Genomic DNA, 15911 nt, shown 5'->3' on the forward strand with positions numbered 1-15911 from the left:
TTAAGCATTTTAGGCTCATGTGGGCAGCACGGTGGTGCAGTGGTCAGCACTGTCCCCTCACAGCAAGAAGGTTATGGGTTCAAGCCCCGGCTCCAGCACAGGATCTTTCTGTGTGAGTCTCCATGTTCTCCCTGTTCCTGTGTGGGTTCTCTCTGGTACTCCAGCTTCCTCCCACAGTCCAAAGACATCAAGAGAGGACGAGGCTGATTGATACTCTAAATTGACCGTAGGTGTGACTGTGAGTGTGAATGGTTGTCTGTCTCTATGTGTTGGTCCTGTGATGGACTGGTGACCTGTCCAGGGTGAACCCCGCCTCTCGCCTGAAGGCTGCTGTTATAGGCTCCACCCCCCCCCGCGACCCTTAACAGGATAAGCGGAAGAAAATGGATGGATGGGTTTATGTGTCTCCTTGTTACATAGTAGGTTTGGATTGGACCCCCCTGCGCTCCCTCCCTCCCTCATTGAAGGGTGGGCATGTACCCATGTACCTGAGTCCTGTAGGTTTAAAGAAGCCAGAATACATATTGGCCCTGCTGTGCCATATCACCGCCTTTCTCCTATTGTTATGTTATTTTTACCTCTCACCGCTCATTGCTGTAACAGCAGCGAATCATCTGAGCCATGTCACAGACCCTGATGGGGGAGCTCTCTCTTCGTTCACCTCTGCCTGTCCATCTCCCCTCTGTAGTCAGGGATCCTCTCAAACATCAAGGCGGGACAAATGGGAGCTATGCTCTACTGTCAGGGTCGATATAAACAGGAGAGGATCTTTTTTCCACCCACTTTTTCTGTCCTCTCTCTGAGAAAATACCTAGGCCTTTCAACTTTTTCAACTTATCAACTTTCTGTTTTTCCTTTTATTTAATTGGAATGTGTGTTATTCCATTTTCCTTCTTCCCTTTTTGGGGTTTGGAGTTTTTGGGTGTGTTTTGTTTCTGCGTCAATTTTTTTTTCAGGATTGGATGCATGACGCCACACTGCGGCTTTATTTCTTTGATATTGCTTTGATGATTTACTTTGAACTGTACCAAAACGGCTCATCATTTCGTTGTGAATGTATCCATCCATCCATCCGTCCATTTTCTATACTGCTTATCCGTTAAGGGTCACGGGAGGGGGGCTGGAGCCGATCCCAGCTGACATTGAGTGAGAGGCGGGGTTCACCCAGGACGGGTCACCAGTCCGTTGCAGGGGATGCTGGAAAATGAATTATCTGAAGCACTCAGGAAAAAAAGTGCCCAATGGATAATTGTGTTTTGCGATTGGCCAATTTCTAATTCATGACACTTAACCATTGTAGCTGTATTCAGGAAGAATAAATCAATGAAATTCAAAAGAAAATAAATTTGAGATATGTGGAGATTCTCATCCTTGTTGAACTGCTCTTACCGCTTTCATATATTCCTGGATTTTACACACACATACGCATTCTGCGCAGGATTAATATACTTCCAAAGGTCGAATGCTGTCAAATAGTCCTTCTCAGTAAGAGCCAGTTAAGCAGGTGCTAACATATTTTGCACCAGTGGGAATGTTCAGTTTCATTCCACTTTGATAGCTGGAAAAGCGACACGACGGCACATTTTAACGGTACTTGTTGGATTATGTTGGAGCTTCTTCGGGCATGTGGTCCAAACTTCAGATAGTAACAACAATTTGTCAAAACATTCTGTATTTAATCTTGAAGTCAGAAGCGACAGTGGAGTCGGATGTAATATTTAAGGAATGATTTCTATTTCTATTAGTTTGGGTTTACTTTTTGTTCTGTCTCACAACCGTCACAGGGGAGAAAGGTCACACTGTGCATAACAGCCTAACTGACGTATCCACAGTTTTACTTTCGCCCTGCAGGCATATCACAGTCAATTCTGGCAACACAGAACAAGTCAGCTGAGCATCGTTAAACATAGTCAGGGTTCAAAGTGCACTAGGCTCTGCATGTGAGATGAGCAAGGGGGACTTCGCTAACAGTGGGGGCTTTTGTGGTTTGTTCTTGTTTGCAGCATCCAACCTGCTCTGTGCTGAGCAGAAAAAAAAAATCCCTCCGCCAGTCTGTGCTCATATATCAGAATAAAGGATTATTGTGCATGTTGCAGAGGGAGGGAGGGCTGTTATGATTGAGTGTAAATTGCAAAATTCATTAATTTGATTGTTAGCAACAACACATCTCTTGACAGTATAATTAGGAAATCTAATGGATGGAGGCCCACTAAATCCATCAGTGCTTATGATAATTGCTGTGTAGGGAAGTGAATATGCTTTACAATCGTGGCCAAGCCTGTCATTAAATCAAAAATAGACATGAGATATAAAAATGTCAAAGCTAAGTGTAACCACGTGGGGGTGACACCCAAAGCTGAATAGGTACAGCTGGGAGGGAATATCCATCTTTTCAGATGTCTCTTTTATCTTTCCATGGTTGTGGCATTGCAGCGGCGAACAAGTAATCACTTCTGAATCGGCTCTGATGGGTTGCTGGTTTATCCCTCCATGTTCGTTGCCGCATTTTTTGCACGTTTGCTTACATTTTATGTGAATGAAATTTCTTTGCTGTCTCCAGGGTCTGTCTTCAGGCTTTCTTTTAACAAAAGATATTCAGCTTCAGCTTAGTGTTTGAGCTGAGAACATTGAGCTGTAGAACCGCTTTCTACCTGGATCTTTCTTTGTCTGTCCAGGCCAATTATTTTATAGCAGCCTCATTTATGTTCTTGTTATTTTTCTGACAAGATACAACAAGGCCCTTTTCCTTTTTAGTCTCAGTGGGCCTCACAGAACTTTTAAGTCAGTCGCTTGGGTTTTTCCACTCGTGCTACCCAAAGACGTTTTGACACGTTGCAGGTGACATGTTTTTGTGTAATAGCAAGTTAGACTGACAGCCACAGTAAGACAAATGCCAGGGAAAAGCGCCAGGCAATTGCTCCACAAAGCTCAAAGGGAGGAATAGCATAGAAAAGTCTTGTTCTGTGGCTCTCCTCAGCATGCTTGAGCTTGCTGTAATGGTCTGATTAAGAAATCTAGCCAACTGTACAGGGCTTACACAGTCTGTCATAGCATTATTCAGTCGCTTCAAATTGCCATTGCAGAACCATATTGAGCAGAAATATATATATATATATATATATATATATATATATATATATATATATATAAATCATCTTTCAAACTACAGCACCGTGTCACCATTCAGTCATGCAGTGTGTAAATTCTAATGATTTATAATGATCAAAGTATTCCCTACTCAAGACAGCCAGTTGTGTCGTGTTAACACAATACTGATCGGATGACTTTGAAAGTCACGTCGTGCTGACTCAGCGTAAACAGCTTGCGACAGGAAATACTTTGAATGGCATCAAACAACACCACCAAATGTTTTCCCCTTAATGTCTTCCAGACAAAAAAAAATTAAAATGGCCTGCATGGCTGCCTGTTTCGGTTAAGCAGGTTCCGGCTTAAACTGTATACCATATATTTAGACGCTAACAGCGATAATATGGACAGGAAGTCCTGTTCTCTGTCTGCTCCTTCTTTCCTACCATGCCAACCTCGTGAAGACCGTCCATATTGATGATGCACCACGGTAAAAATGCACATATTTTCTGGAAGAGTTGCAATAAAATAGAATAAGAGCGTTGCTTGTTTCGTTTTTTTTGGGGGGGGGGGGTTAGTTTGGGTTGTGAAAAAGGAAAGCAAGATGCAGTCACTGTCCACATGATAATACAGAAACAAACCCACAACAACACTCGTGCCCCTTCAAGTTTCTCACAGCTTGTTCTTGCATTGCAGCATCAATTTTTTTAGGTGTCTGGTAATTCTCAGCTTTTGGCGGTTGTGGGGGGTGGGGAGCCAGATAACTAATGAGAGTGAATCATAAACCTGATGATGAACAGGGCTACAGAAAGATTGAGTCTCTCTGTAGTAAACTAAGGAGAGGAGAGGGCTTTGACCAAACACACTGATTTCACACATAGAATAAAGTTGGAAAAGAAACTCACCATTTCTTCGTCTGGATATTTTTGCTTTTTTTCTTCATAGTCAAGTCAAGTCAGTTTTATTTGTTCAGCGCCAAATCACAACCAAAGTTCTCTCCTGACTCTTTACTAGTAGAGCAGGTCCAGTACCTCACTCCCTCAGTGAATCTACACCCAACAATTCTCCATCAGCAGCACATCCTGCTACAGTGGTGATGAAAACCTTCCTTTAACAGGCAGGAACGTGGAGCAGATCCAGGATCAGTGGGGACGGCCTTCTGCTTTGACCGGTTGGGGGGAAAGAGAGCAGGAGAGCGGGGCAGAGACAAAGACAGATAATGGAGGAAGACAGATATGCAGAAGGAAAGAGAGGGACAGAGATAAAGAGAAAGAGAAGAGAGTGATGGACAGACGGGGACGTGAGCTGGTGGAGCTACGGGTGGCAGCTTGAGCCTCTTCAGGTCTACAGCCTCCTCCAGCAGCACCCGGATCTGGGATGCTGGGAGCCTGAAGGCTCTGGAGAAGAAGATGAGTTCAGAAATGCCTTCAATTTTAAATCACATTTCCTTAAATTTACTTGAAAATATCCACTTGGATGTAAGAAAGATGGAATTAGATTTTGATGACCAAAAGTTGAAGGTCAAACAAAACTTTATAAATGAACAGTTGCCATCAGGGTGTTAAAATAATCACATAATAATTACTCATAACTCATTTGAAGCCATTCCCACTGGCTAATGCTAACACAAGGGGGGGGTTTTTTCTGCAGTGAAACAGATTAAAGCAGCATTCAGTCCCTGGTTGGGTGACCCTGCAGTAGACACAGATTCAGGCAGCCAGAAAAAAGAAAGAAAGAAAGAACAAAAGCGCAACCCCTCATCTCCTTGCAATTGAAGCAGTGTCTGTTGTTTTTATTTGCAGGTACACCTTCAGGTCTGAAAACGTTGGAGTACGCAGGTGTTTGTGCTGTGGGAAAGATGTATCCATCTTACCTGTGCTCTTTAGGTCAGCTCCTTGCTACCTTTTTGGAGGTTGCGATCTTTTCTTGTAGGAATTTTGAGGCCAGATCTGCTTGCTCTCCAGTCAAACAGTCAGGTGTAGCTTGAAGGATTTCAGACAGCCTGATTGGAGATGAGCATACTGACATTCCTTGGTTTTCTGTGTGTTTTCAGGCAATATGTGTATCCCTGAGTGTCATGAAGTCAAAATTTTTACATTTCAGTGCATTATTTTGCAATTAATGCTGGTATGAGTTGTAATTATAAGAAATTATTCATGTCAGTCAAGCAATGGAAGCGTTTCTGGTGTCTGCTGCCTTGTTACCCTCCATGATTTTCCTTACCAACTTTGGTGGATGGTTGTTGGAGGAATTAAAATCCTTCTTTGCTCATCCTTGTCAGTGTGACAAAAGCCCTTCAAAGTAAGGTTACTTAAAAAAAAAACAAAAAAAAAACAACCTGAATAGCCTGCAGTCCTCACTATACTGCATCAGTTATACTTTGCATGACAATGACATGAGCACTTCAACTTAAATGAGTGACTTCCTCCCCATTAAACCCTAAACAGGATGGGTATAAAATTGTAACAACCATGTGAAACTACTATTTTTTTTTTTAAACTGGGTTGCCGCTGATAAACAAACTGACACAATGTGGTATTTGTGCAGCTGTTGTTGCAACTGGTGGGAACTAAATTAAAGAGGCCAGTAATATTTAACAGCATCTAAAGAAATCAGCTGGAGGATTTTTTTTTTTTTTTTTTTTTAAAGCCCCGTGATGAGGCAGTCGCTGCTTGGAGAGATTTCCAAAGCGAACTGAGGGGACTGAAAGTGTACAATAGAGAACAAGGAGAGACGCTTGATTCATGTTGCCAGCTCCATGTCACATCGGATCTGGTCAGACAAGTGAGTGAAGTCATTTCATCTCCTCATGGAACCCTTTTTTTTTTAAGGACTGCCACTCCTGCGCCGAACTCTACCCCCATGTGCACACACCTCCACAAACCCACCCCGAGTAACTCACTCTCTGTTTCACAGTTACTGTTATTTTTAATTATTCTAGACAGTTTTGTAGAAATAGGCGGCAAAGAATTCATGTGGATACAAGCCCAGCCCCACCTCAGGGATTTAGTCCACCCTCAGCCATCGTTCAAAGTGTAAATCCTCTTTGGTATGAAAGAACTTGCAATAAATTCCCAATTGCTAAGAGGCCTGATGCTTGACGGTAATTTGGTAGTCAAGCAGAAGTTTGAAAATGGGCCCCTGTGCCCAGAAGGTACATATACGCCGAGGAGGAAAAAGAGAAAGCGTGTGTGAGACTGAATACACCCTCACACCTGTTGTACATTAGCGTACACATGTAGCGATTTCTGCATTTGATTTAAGTGTGAGTTTGTCTGTGTTGGTATCCGGATAATTCTGACCGTGTTGAGGGCTGAGGGGCTCGTAATGTCCTCCCGGATGATGGAAACCTGCAAGATTTTGATGTCTCTAACGGAGATGAAAGACTGAACCGATGGAAAGCAGGTTTCACTTCGCTCCTGCAGCACATAGTGAAGAAGGTTTGACGTGCTCAGTTAAACGTATACATGTACTAGTATGTGTTTTCCCACTCCTATTTCACAGCTTTTTTCTCACTTGCTTCTGAACTCTGGGCGGCTGACTCACGTAGGTAGTGTCTCCCTACAGCAGCTATGTGTCTCTAATTCAGTTTTCATGTTCTGGTAAGCACATGTATGTGAGTGGTGAGGAGCTTTGACATTTGCTCTATCCATACAACTACCAACCCTAAAAGCCAAAATAAATTAACTTTAAAACGTCCTCATTTTTCCTGCCAGTGTTTTATTTTGACACGTCTTAAAGTGACGCTTCACCCCAAAAAAAGGTTTTTTTGCCTTTCGGTGCCAGCGTCATAAACTGCTGCATGTCCAGCAGCTCTAAGACCCTGCGGCCCTTATTGAGACTGAGCTGGTTACAAACTGACTCCTCAATAATCACACAGTGCGTCTTTTGGGAGGTCAAAGTCTTATAGATCTCCTCTGCTGATCTCTGACGTGGCTGACAAGGCCATTGAGTGCGTTAATTTTTGTTTTCTTTGACACGATTGTATCTGCCAATTCCAGGTCTTTTTATGAAGCTGTCCACAAGTGCTCCTTGGCTCTTGGCCTTCCTGATAGATTTCAGCTGGTGTCTTGGCCTTCCATGCTTTTTTTGCACCTCCATTTCTCCATGTCTTCAATACTTTTTCCCTGTGTCATTTCATTTTTTTAACACATAACTTATTTTATGGACATCTAAGGTTGGATTTCTTTGCATGTGTGGGTTGCATTGGTTGTTACTGGCATCTGGTGAAAAATTCATGTCAGTAGCACCATTAGAAATATATTCATCCATCCATCCATCCATCCATTTTCTTCCGCTTATCCCGTTAAGGGTCGTGGGGGGATGGGGCCTATCACAGCGGCTTTTGGGCGGGAGGCAAGGTTCACCCTGGACAGGTCGCCAGTCATCAGAAATATATTTACTGAGAAAAATGGTGACGTGTGCAGTACTTGTTTTACCCACTGCATATTTGTCTTGTTCAGACAAAATAACTGTTATATCGTGAGCGAGAGCGTATTTAATAAAGCGCAACACAACTGACACAGCCTGTCTTTGTCTCTCTTCAGGTATGACTACGTGGAGGTCAGGGACGGTGTCGATGAGAGCGGTCAGCTGGTCGGGAAATACTGTGGCAAGATCGCCCCATCGCCGGTCGTTTCCTCTGGAAACCAGCTCTTCATCAAGTTTGTGTCCGACTATGAGACCCACGGGGCAGGTTTCTCCATCAGATATGAGATCTTCAAGACAGGTGGGTGAAAGCTGTTGCAATATTGTCACCTAAAACCTGCCACCATAGAGAGCACTGACAACTAGTGTGGACTAGAAAACTGAAATTTTTTACGAAAGTAGAAGTCAATATTTGAGAAAAGAATTGAGTTACTTTGTATTTTAAAAGTTCACCCTTATTACACCTTTAAATAGATATACTCTATATTTATTTATATATATATATATATATATATATATATATATATATATATATATATATATATATATATATATATATATATATACATACATACATACTCCTGAGACATGTTAGACCAGGTCAGACCATCAAAAAGAGCGGGCAAATAAAACAAAGATTGCAAGTAAACCTGACAACACACAAGAGGGCAGAACTTTCCCAGTAATACAGGAAATAGTATTTAACAGGCATGGAGACACAGATAGTCCAGCACAGAAACTTGAAAGTCCCTGTAAGAGCCATGACAGAGCCATGTATCAAGAGTATAGATCCAAGTCGTTCATGTTTGATAGAAGAGTTGCCTCATGCACTCACAGATATACTCATGGCAAAGGCTGCGATGCGAGGTGCTAATCAGGTAATCAGGAGCAATCAGGTTTCAGTGTCACGCTCATGAACTGTGTAATACAGTGTCTGGAGAGCTGAAAGAGCTCTTGTTTCCAACAAGATGGCCTTTCTGCCTCCTCTGCAGAGGTCTTTCTCACTATCCATCACCTTTCATTCCTTATTGAACTCGCCTTTTGCTTCATCTATCACATGACACAGAAAGATACTGTATTAAATCTTGATGTATAATACTGATAATGATGCATGAAAAAGAGCCTCTCCGTTTAATTTCATGGTTTGTTTGGGATTTAGTTAGGGCACCAGAGCATCAAATTAAGCAATATGCTGCGTTCAGAAACAAAGATTCATAATCCCACATGGTCCATATTTGTAGCACTTTTTTATCTTATATGAATTATTGTACAATACATAAAGGCATAATTTACTGCTGTTGATTCAGCAAACGTTGCATTTCAGACGAAACTCCATGGTAATGAGCCAACTATTGTAAAGAATGACTAACTGTTCTACAGGAGGTGAATTGAATTTGTGGCAAGTTTCACAATATGTGTTCCTCTCCTCCCCCTAAGCTCACTGGTAGCATCTAATCAGTTTGAGGCTTCCTCAGTAATGCTCAACTAAAAAAATGGCACTGGGGATGATAAACCAAAAATATCCTCAGTGACAAATAATGTCCTGTTGCTCAGCTGCCTTCCTTTGTTTGGACTGGAAGAAAGACGAAGGGGACAATGCATATCTGTATAGTGGGTTGTGGGCAGACAGGTACTATAGACTCCACTTTCATTAATTAACCTTAACTGCCCTCCGTAGGACAGCCTTTTGTGACCTTGCAGACATGATGAATGGCACTGCGAGGTCCCTCCTTCCTTTTAATCTGGGCTAGTATGCCTCCATACTTGTGTTTGTGCGTCGGTGCTTGGGTGTGTCACCATCATCACGGCACAGCTGGTGGAGTGTGGGTCCTTTTAGGAGATCAAAGTGACACTCCACCCCAACACATGCAAACTCCTTTGCACACATTGCCTGATTCCCCATTTCATTTTGAATCACCTCCACTACAAACATCCCTTAATTGGCCTGGTTTTTCTCCAGTCTCATCTATTATTACAGATTATAAATTGAGGCATGGTATGGGTCCAGTGGTCCAGATGGGGGGAACATTTCTAAACACAAAATTAAAGGACTTTGATTTAAACAAAATAGGAATCTAGTAAGACAAAATGTGGATAGAAGGACTTGACACAGAATTGGAGAGTTGGAGCTACGCAAGTGCTTTCTGAGGGGGCAAGGAATGCAGAATAGGGGACTTTTGCCCTGCTGCAGATTAAACTCCAGGCACACTTCATTCGTTTTGCACCCAGTGCCACCCCCATGCAAAGAGGAGCACCGTGAGGGTACTGTTGCCTCCTCAGTGGATTGACACCCCTTTTACGCTTTGAATTTACTCTGTGTTTTGACTTCTGCCAGGCTGGCTGCTGCCGTGGAGCAGGGCTTTGAGATCAATTAACAGTGCTGTTTGTTAGAGCGAGATAGAGAACCAAACAGAAAGAGTTACAAAGCCAGCTGATTAGCACAGCTTATCAACAAGCTGGGTATTAGCTGGAAAAACATTGTGCTGGCAAACACATGTAACGTAAATGATGATACACAGATGCTCTGATAACGGATGGAGGAACAGCAGGCATGCATTTGTGCATGCTAATGATGGAAAACGCAAAGAATGCAGGCTGTTTACCATTATGACTATAGGCCTGTGATGGCGGGAAGTCAACCTATGGGATTGTTCCTGTTTTTAATCATGTGCTAAACATGAGTCAAGGTCACATAGTTGATAATAAAGACAATTGTGTAGACAAAACCTTCAGCTATAGAAGAATGTTTACATGGTCGACCAAGTTGAGTTGTAAATCTGCTTTCACCCACACCTCAAATGTGCTAATGTTGGTAAACCTAGCCCTATAATTAATCAGACTAAGAGGTGTCTAACTGGGCCAGAACAGTGTGTTTTGCGGCTGTGTGTGGCTTCCAAGTTTGTCACTTATCTTCTCTACCCCTCAGTTTCATCAAACCACCTCATTTAGCATTTTATGGCCAGTAAAGGGGCTGCCTTACTTCACTGGCTTCAGTCTGGCAACACACAGGAGACGGTTAAGAGGGGGTGGGGGGGGGGGGGGTGACAAAAGACAGAGACGATTCTGAAGTGTAAGCACATATGGCTACATGCACAGCATGTGTTCTCGGCTTGACAGCTTATGTAGGAGCATCAAGGCTGGCTGAGGAAACACTGATGTGGGTGAGGAGTCTACTCCCTGTTCCCCTTCATTCTGTTCGCATAGTCTCCTCAAGCTCATCTTCTCTCAAGAGGATCCCAGTTTATTGGAGGGGGATTTGGTAATTTTAGGAATCAGTTTTCACGCCACTGTAATAATGCTGCTATTACCCTAAGCGTCACCTCTAAAAACAGTATAGATTAGAGTAGATCAGCATTCATTTTTATTTTTTTTAACCTTTATTTAATCATCTCACAGCACCGAGCTAATGTTTGTACTTTTTCTTCACGTTTTATACTTATGTCGTCTTCCACGGAGACCTTGTGTATTACTTCTTATATATCCCATGAATACTTCAAATATTAAAGCACAACAAGAAGCTAGACGTCTTGTCTATTTAAAAGAACAACATCTGGCTCTGAAGACAAAAGCACAAGCTGGACCATGGTATAACATTCCAGCAGAGCTGATGAGGAGATACCGGACTGCAAAGTCGGCACTAGGCAAAAGGCAAGGCTAGCAGAAAACTGGAGGCGTTTTAAACTGTCGATTCCACCTGTAATCATTGGGAATTTGAACAAGAACAATGAGTTGTCTGCACTGCAGATCTACGGTGAGTGCAGCCTTTGTGTCTTCACCGAGTCATGGCTAAACCACCTCGTACCAGATGCTAACGTGTCGCTGCCAGGTTTTATCACAGTAGGAGCTGACAGAGGTGCGAAGTGGTGCGGAAAAAGCAGAGGTGGGGGACTCATCATGTACATCAACAACGGTCACATCTCTGTAAAGGAGATTCCGTTCTGCCAGGATCTTGAACTGTTAGCTGTTAGCCTGCAGCCATATTATCTGTCCAGAGAGTTCAGTCACGTGATTGCTCTCTGTGTTTACATCCCCCCGAGCGCCAATGCAGCTGTTGCGTGTGGGAAGATACACACAGTTACAGCAAAGCTGCAGACACGACATCCAGAGGCGCTTATGGTTATTTCAGGGGAATTTTACCATGTAACCAATGTCAGGAATGCATCCAAGGTTACCCCCCCCCCCCCCCTTCTTGGGAAATCAGACCACTGCCTGGTTCACCTACAGACACAGTACACCCCCTGATCCAAAGACAGTCTGCCACGACATGCCTCATCAGGAAGTGGTTACCTGAGGTGGAGGATGCCCTGAAAGACTGCTTTGAAACCACGGACTGGGACATGCTGCTAGATTCATATGGTGAGGACATCGAGGGATAAACACATTGTCTGACAGAATACCTGAACTTCTGCCAGGACGCGGTATTCCCTGCTAGGACTGTTCACTGTTACCTGAATAATAAATCCTGGGTAATACAGGAGGTCAAGGCTGTCCTCAACAGGAAGAAGGCAGCTTTCAGGAGCAGAGCCAGGCAGGCAATGCAGTCTGCACAGCGGGAGGTGAAACAATGCCTGTAGGTGGCAAAGGATGCCTACAGGAAGAAAGTGGAGTAGAAGTTGAGGGAAAACAACATGACGGAGGTCTGGAAGGGTGTTAACACCATCACGGGCCACAGGACAAAGGGCAAAACGGCAGGGGGGACAGTGTAGGCAAACAATCTCAATGCCTTCTTCAACTGGTTTGACTAGCCCCCCCCCCCCTTACTGCAGCCCCCTCCTTCTCTTCCCTCAGACAGGTTCCTGCAGTACTTTTCAATGTGCAATGTTTTTGTTTTGTTTTGTTCACAACCGTATTAAGAGTTTTTGTTGATAGTTATGTTTTTTTGATAGTTCTGCTATTGCACTACTTTTGTATTACTTTTTGTATTTCCCAGGGTGTTTTATCATATGTATACTCTGTGTCTGTGCCGCTACTGGAATCTGAATTTCCTGAGGGCTCTGCCCAAAGGATTAATAAAATTCTATCTAATCTAATCTAATCTAATTTAATCAGGGCTATTTCACAGAGAGTGATGCTCTCTTTTAATGGAACACCCTGAACACACTGACACAGTTACATACTGTTGTTCAGTATGCAGCCTGAAATTTATTGACATTGCAGAGAGCACAGGTGCACTAAAATGCAGTTTGCATCTATAAGGTGCTATTGACATGAAATTTTCACCAGATGTCAGGAACAACCCATGCAATCCACACATGAAAACAAATCAAACCTTAGATGTCCTGCTAATTCTAGGTCTTTCTGAAGTTCTCCACAATTGGTCCTTGGCTGCTGGACAACTCCTCTGATTGTTATTTTAACTCCTCTCAAGGAGCACCTGGTCGTGGCCAGTTTATGGTGAAATGGTGTTGTTTCCACTTCCGGATTATGGCTCCAACAGTGCTCACTGGAACATTAAGAAGTTTAGAAATTGTTCTGTAACAAATTCCATCAGTGTGTTTTGCAACAATAAGGTTGCAAAGGTCTTGAGAGAGCTCTTTGCTTTTACCCATCATGAGATGTTTCTTGTGTAACACCTTGGCAATGGCATACCTTTTTATAAGCCATCAGTTGGAACTGAACGGAAATGTTAATTTGCACTGACAAAGGTGGAAAATATGGAATTGTTGGAATGCTACTATATGAGCAATCCCAGAGAGAGGGGATACGAGCGGAGAATGGTGGACCTGCGGATACTTCGCAACCTGCAATCGTGGCGCAATATATGAACAGAGCTCAGAAAGGAATTGGCACTAACACCCAAGGGGCCAAGCACCAGCTGCTGGTTGAGAGAGCAGTTGCCTGAAACTGTAACAGACCAACATGAGCACCACCCGGATTGATAACAAGAAAGCCAACAACTCCATGCCATACACATGGATACTAGAATGTCTGGAACTGTACAACATCAAGGCCAACTCAAAACTAATAGCCCAAGTTAACATCAAGTGTGGCATAAACCAAGGAGATGTACTGTCATCATCACTCTTCTGCATAAGCCTAAACCCCTTCAGTCAACTGTATACCGATTCCACAGTGGTGTAACAATCAGCCACCTGCTTTACATGGATGACATCAAGCTGTATGCCAGGAATGAGCAAGAAATTGACTCACTGATACACACAACCAGGATCTACAGCAATGACATGAGGATGTCATTTGGATTGGACAAATGTGTATCAAGGAGAGGCAAGATGATCAGAACTGAAGGTGTTGACCTACCAGAAGGAAATTTAGGTGACATCCTGAACAGCTACAAGTACCTTGGGATCCCACAGGCTAGGAAGTCAACCACTGCAAAATACCTCTAGAGAGTAGGACAAGTACTGAGAAGTGAGCTGAACGGTAAGAACAAGGTCCAAGTCATCAATTGCCAGTCATCAGATACCCCGCTGGGATCATTAAGTTGGCCAAAGGAGGAGATAGAAGCCACAGACATCAAGACCAAAAAAAGGAGGGTGAGGAGCAGACATGACAAGCCCATAAATGGCATGAACAACTACCAGCTTGATGAAGTGGCTGATATCAACAAGACCTACCAATGGCTGGAACCTGCTGGACTGAAAGACGGCACAGAGTCTCTCATCATGGCAGGACAAGAGCAGGCCCTAAGCTCAAGGGCCATAGAGACCCAGGTCTCCCACACCAGATCAGATCCAAGGTGCAGGCTGTGTAAGGATGCTCCTGAGACAGTCCAACACATAGTAGCCGGTTTAAGATGCGAGCCATAAAAGCGTTCATGGAGAGGCAGAACCAAGTTGCAGGGATAGTGTACAGAAACATCTGTACCTAGTATGGACTACAAGTACCCAAATCCCAATGGGACATACTGCCAAAAGTGGTTGGGGCTAAGGTGCTGTAGGACCTCAGCTTCCAGATTGACAACCTGCTACTGGTGAACCAACCAGACACAGCAGAAGAGGGCAGTGGTGATTGATGTGATACCAACCAATGCCAACATCAGGAAGAAAGAACAAGAGAAGGTTGAGAAATACCAGGAGTTAAAATAACAGGTAGAACAGATGTGGAAGGTCAAGGCTGATGTGGTCCGTATGGTAGTAGGAGCACTTGTGGCAATGATCCTCGAACTGGGAGAGTGGCTCTAGCAGATTCCAGGAAAAAACACCTGAAACCTCACTCCAGAAGAGTGCAGTACTATAAATAAGCTAAGATACTGTGTAGAACCTTCAAGCTGAAAAAATGTTCAAGGTGTGCACATGTGCTATATGCCTGGATGGGTCCTAAGAGGGGCACATTTTGGTTTTACAAAACAGACTGTGGGGGCATAAAGACAGCAGACTGTAGTGGCATAAAGGTCACATCTGACCCAGAGACACATTTGTGTCATCACACACACACAAAGCTATCTGAGGGTAGCCAGAGAATGCAACCACCTCTGCCCCTCTATCCCATTAGCACTGTGACATCCCTCTTTGAATTGAGAGGTTATGCTACTGACACTCACTAATGCTGCAACATGCTGTGTATGTTGCTTTAAGGGATGTGTCTTGGTAAATGTCAAACTGTTTAGTTTTTTTTTTACAAGTGTTTCAGTGACTGATGTCCCCCCCTTTTTTTTCTTTTTTTTTCCCCTGGAGTTCATTCTCATGGCTTGGATAGAATGGGGGGTGGGTACTTGGCTAAAGGTCCTCCAGAGGTCATCACTGCATGTAGACAGTGGTGATTTACTTAAACATCTCACACCAACACCTCCAGACCCTAATAACCCTACCAAGGAGCGAAAGAGAGGCAAATGAGTAAGAGGGAAAAAATAGATTTTTGGGAAAAAAATAGATTTTTGAAAAAGAGATTTATAAGTGAAAACAGCAAGAGGCTGTCATGTTTAACACGTACCCGCGTGCAAGGTTGTTATAGTGATTAACCCCTGGTCTCTATTCTGCTGTCAGCACTTACAGCTCTTGCTTATTACAGAGAGAGGGCAAATCATCAGGAGGACCAATGTTGGAATGCTGGAAACATATTTATAAATATTCATAATAAATCCCTAACAGTTGCAAAGATTTAAGTAAGATTTTAATTCAATTTTTTGCCAACTACAACTTGCCTTGTCAAACTCAAAATCACTCAATCCCAACCATACTAGAAGGGAGATTAAAATAAAATCCATCCATGGCTGCTGGCAATAAAGGTTTGAATGCCTGTTGAGAAGTTGTCAGTTTAATCTTCTTTATTCTTGTCATAAATTTCAGTTGTTTGATTTTTTTTTTTGATTTTTTTTTCCTATGGGTCCAGGGTATAGCCAAATAAATGAAACAGAGTGAGACATGTCCCTACTTGTAAATCCACCAGTAGAAGTAGATTGGGCAGGAGTTTGTATTTGGCTGAGAACAGGGTATTTA

At 43.2% G+C, this 15911-nt stretch overlaps 1 protein-coding gene across 3 annotated transcripts in view; it reads left to right on the forward strand.

Moving 5' to 3' along the window:
* nrp1a (neuropilin 1a) overlaps positions 1 to 15911 on the forward strand; it is a 66338-nt gene that overhangs the window by 14461 nt on the left and 35966 nt on the right. For all 3 annotated transcript variants that reach the window (XM_086190840.1, XM_086190841.1, XM_086190842.1), the window contains one exon: positions 7635 to 7816. In XM_086190840.1, the coding sequence (XP_086046966.1) occupies positions 7635 to 7816 (182 nt within the window). The remainder of the gene's footprint in view (positions 1 to 7634; positions 7817 to 15911) is intronic.

This window comes from Aulostomus chinensis, chromosome 21, assembly GCF_037954235.1.
Source record: "Aulostomus chinensis isolate RoL2024-O1b breed Wild chromosome 21, RoL_Achi_v1.0, whole genome shotgun sequence".
NCBI classification, from domain to species: domain Eukaryota; kingdom Metazoa; phylum Chordata; class Actinopteri; order Syngnathiformes; family Aulostomidae; genus Aulostomus; species Aulostomus chinensis.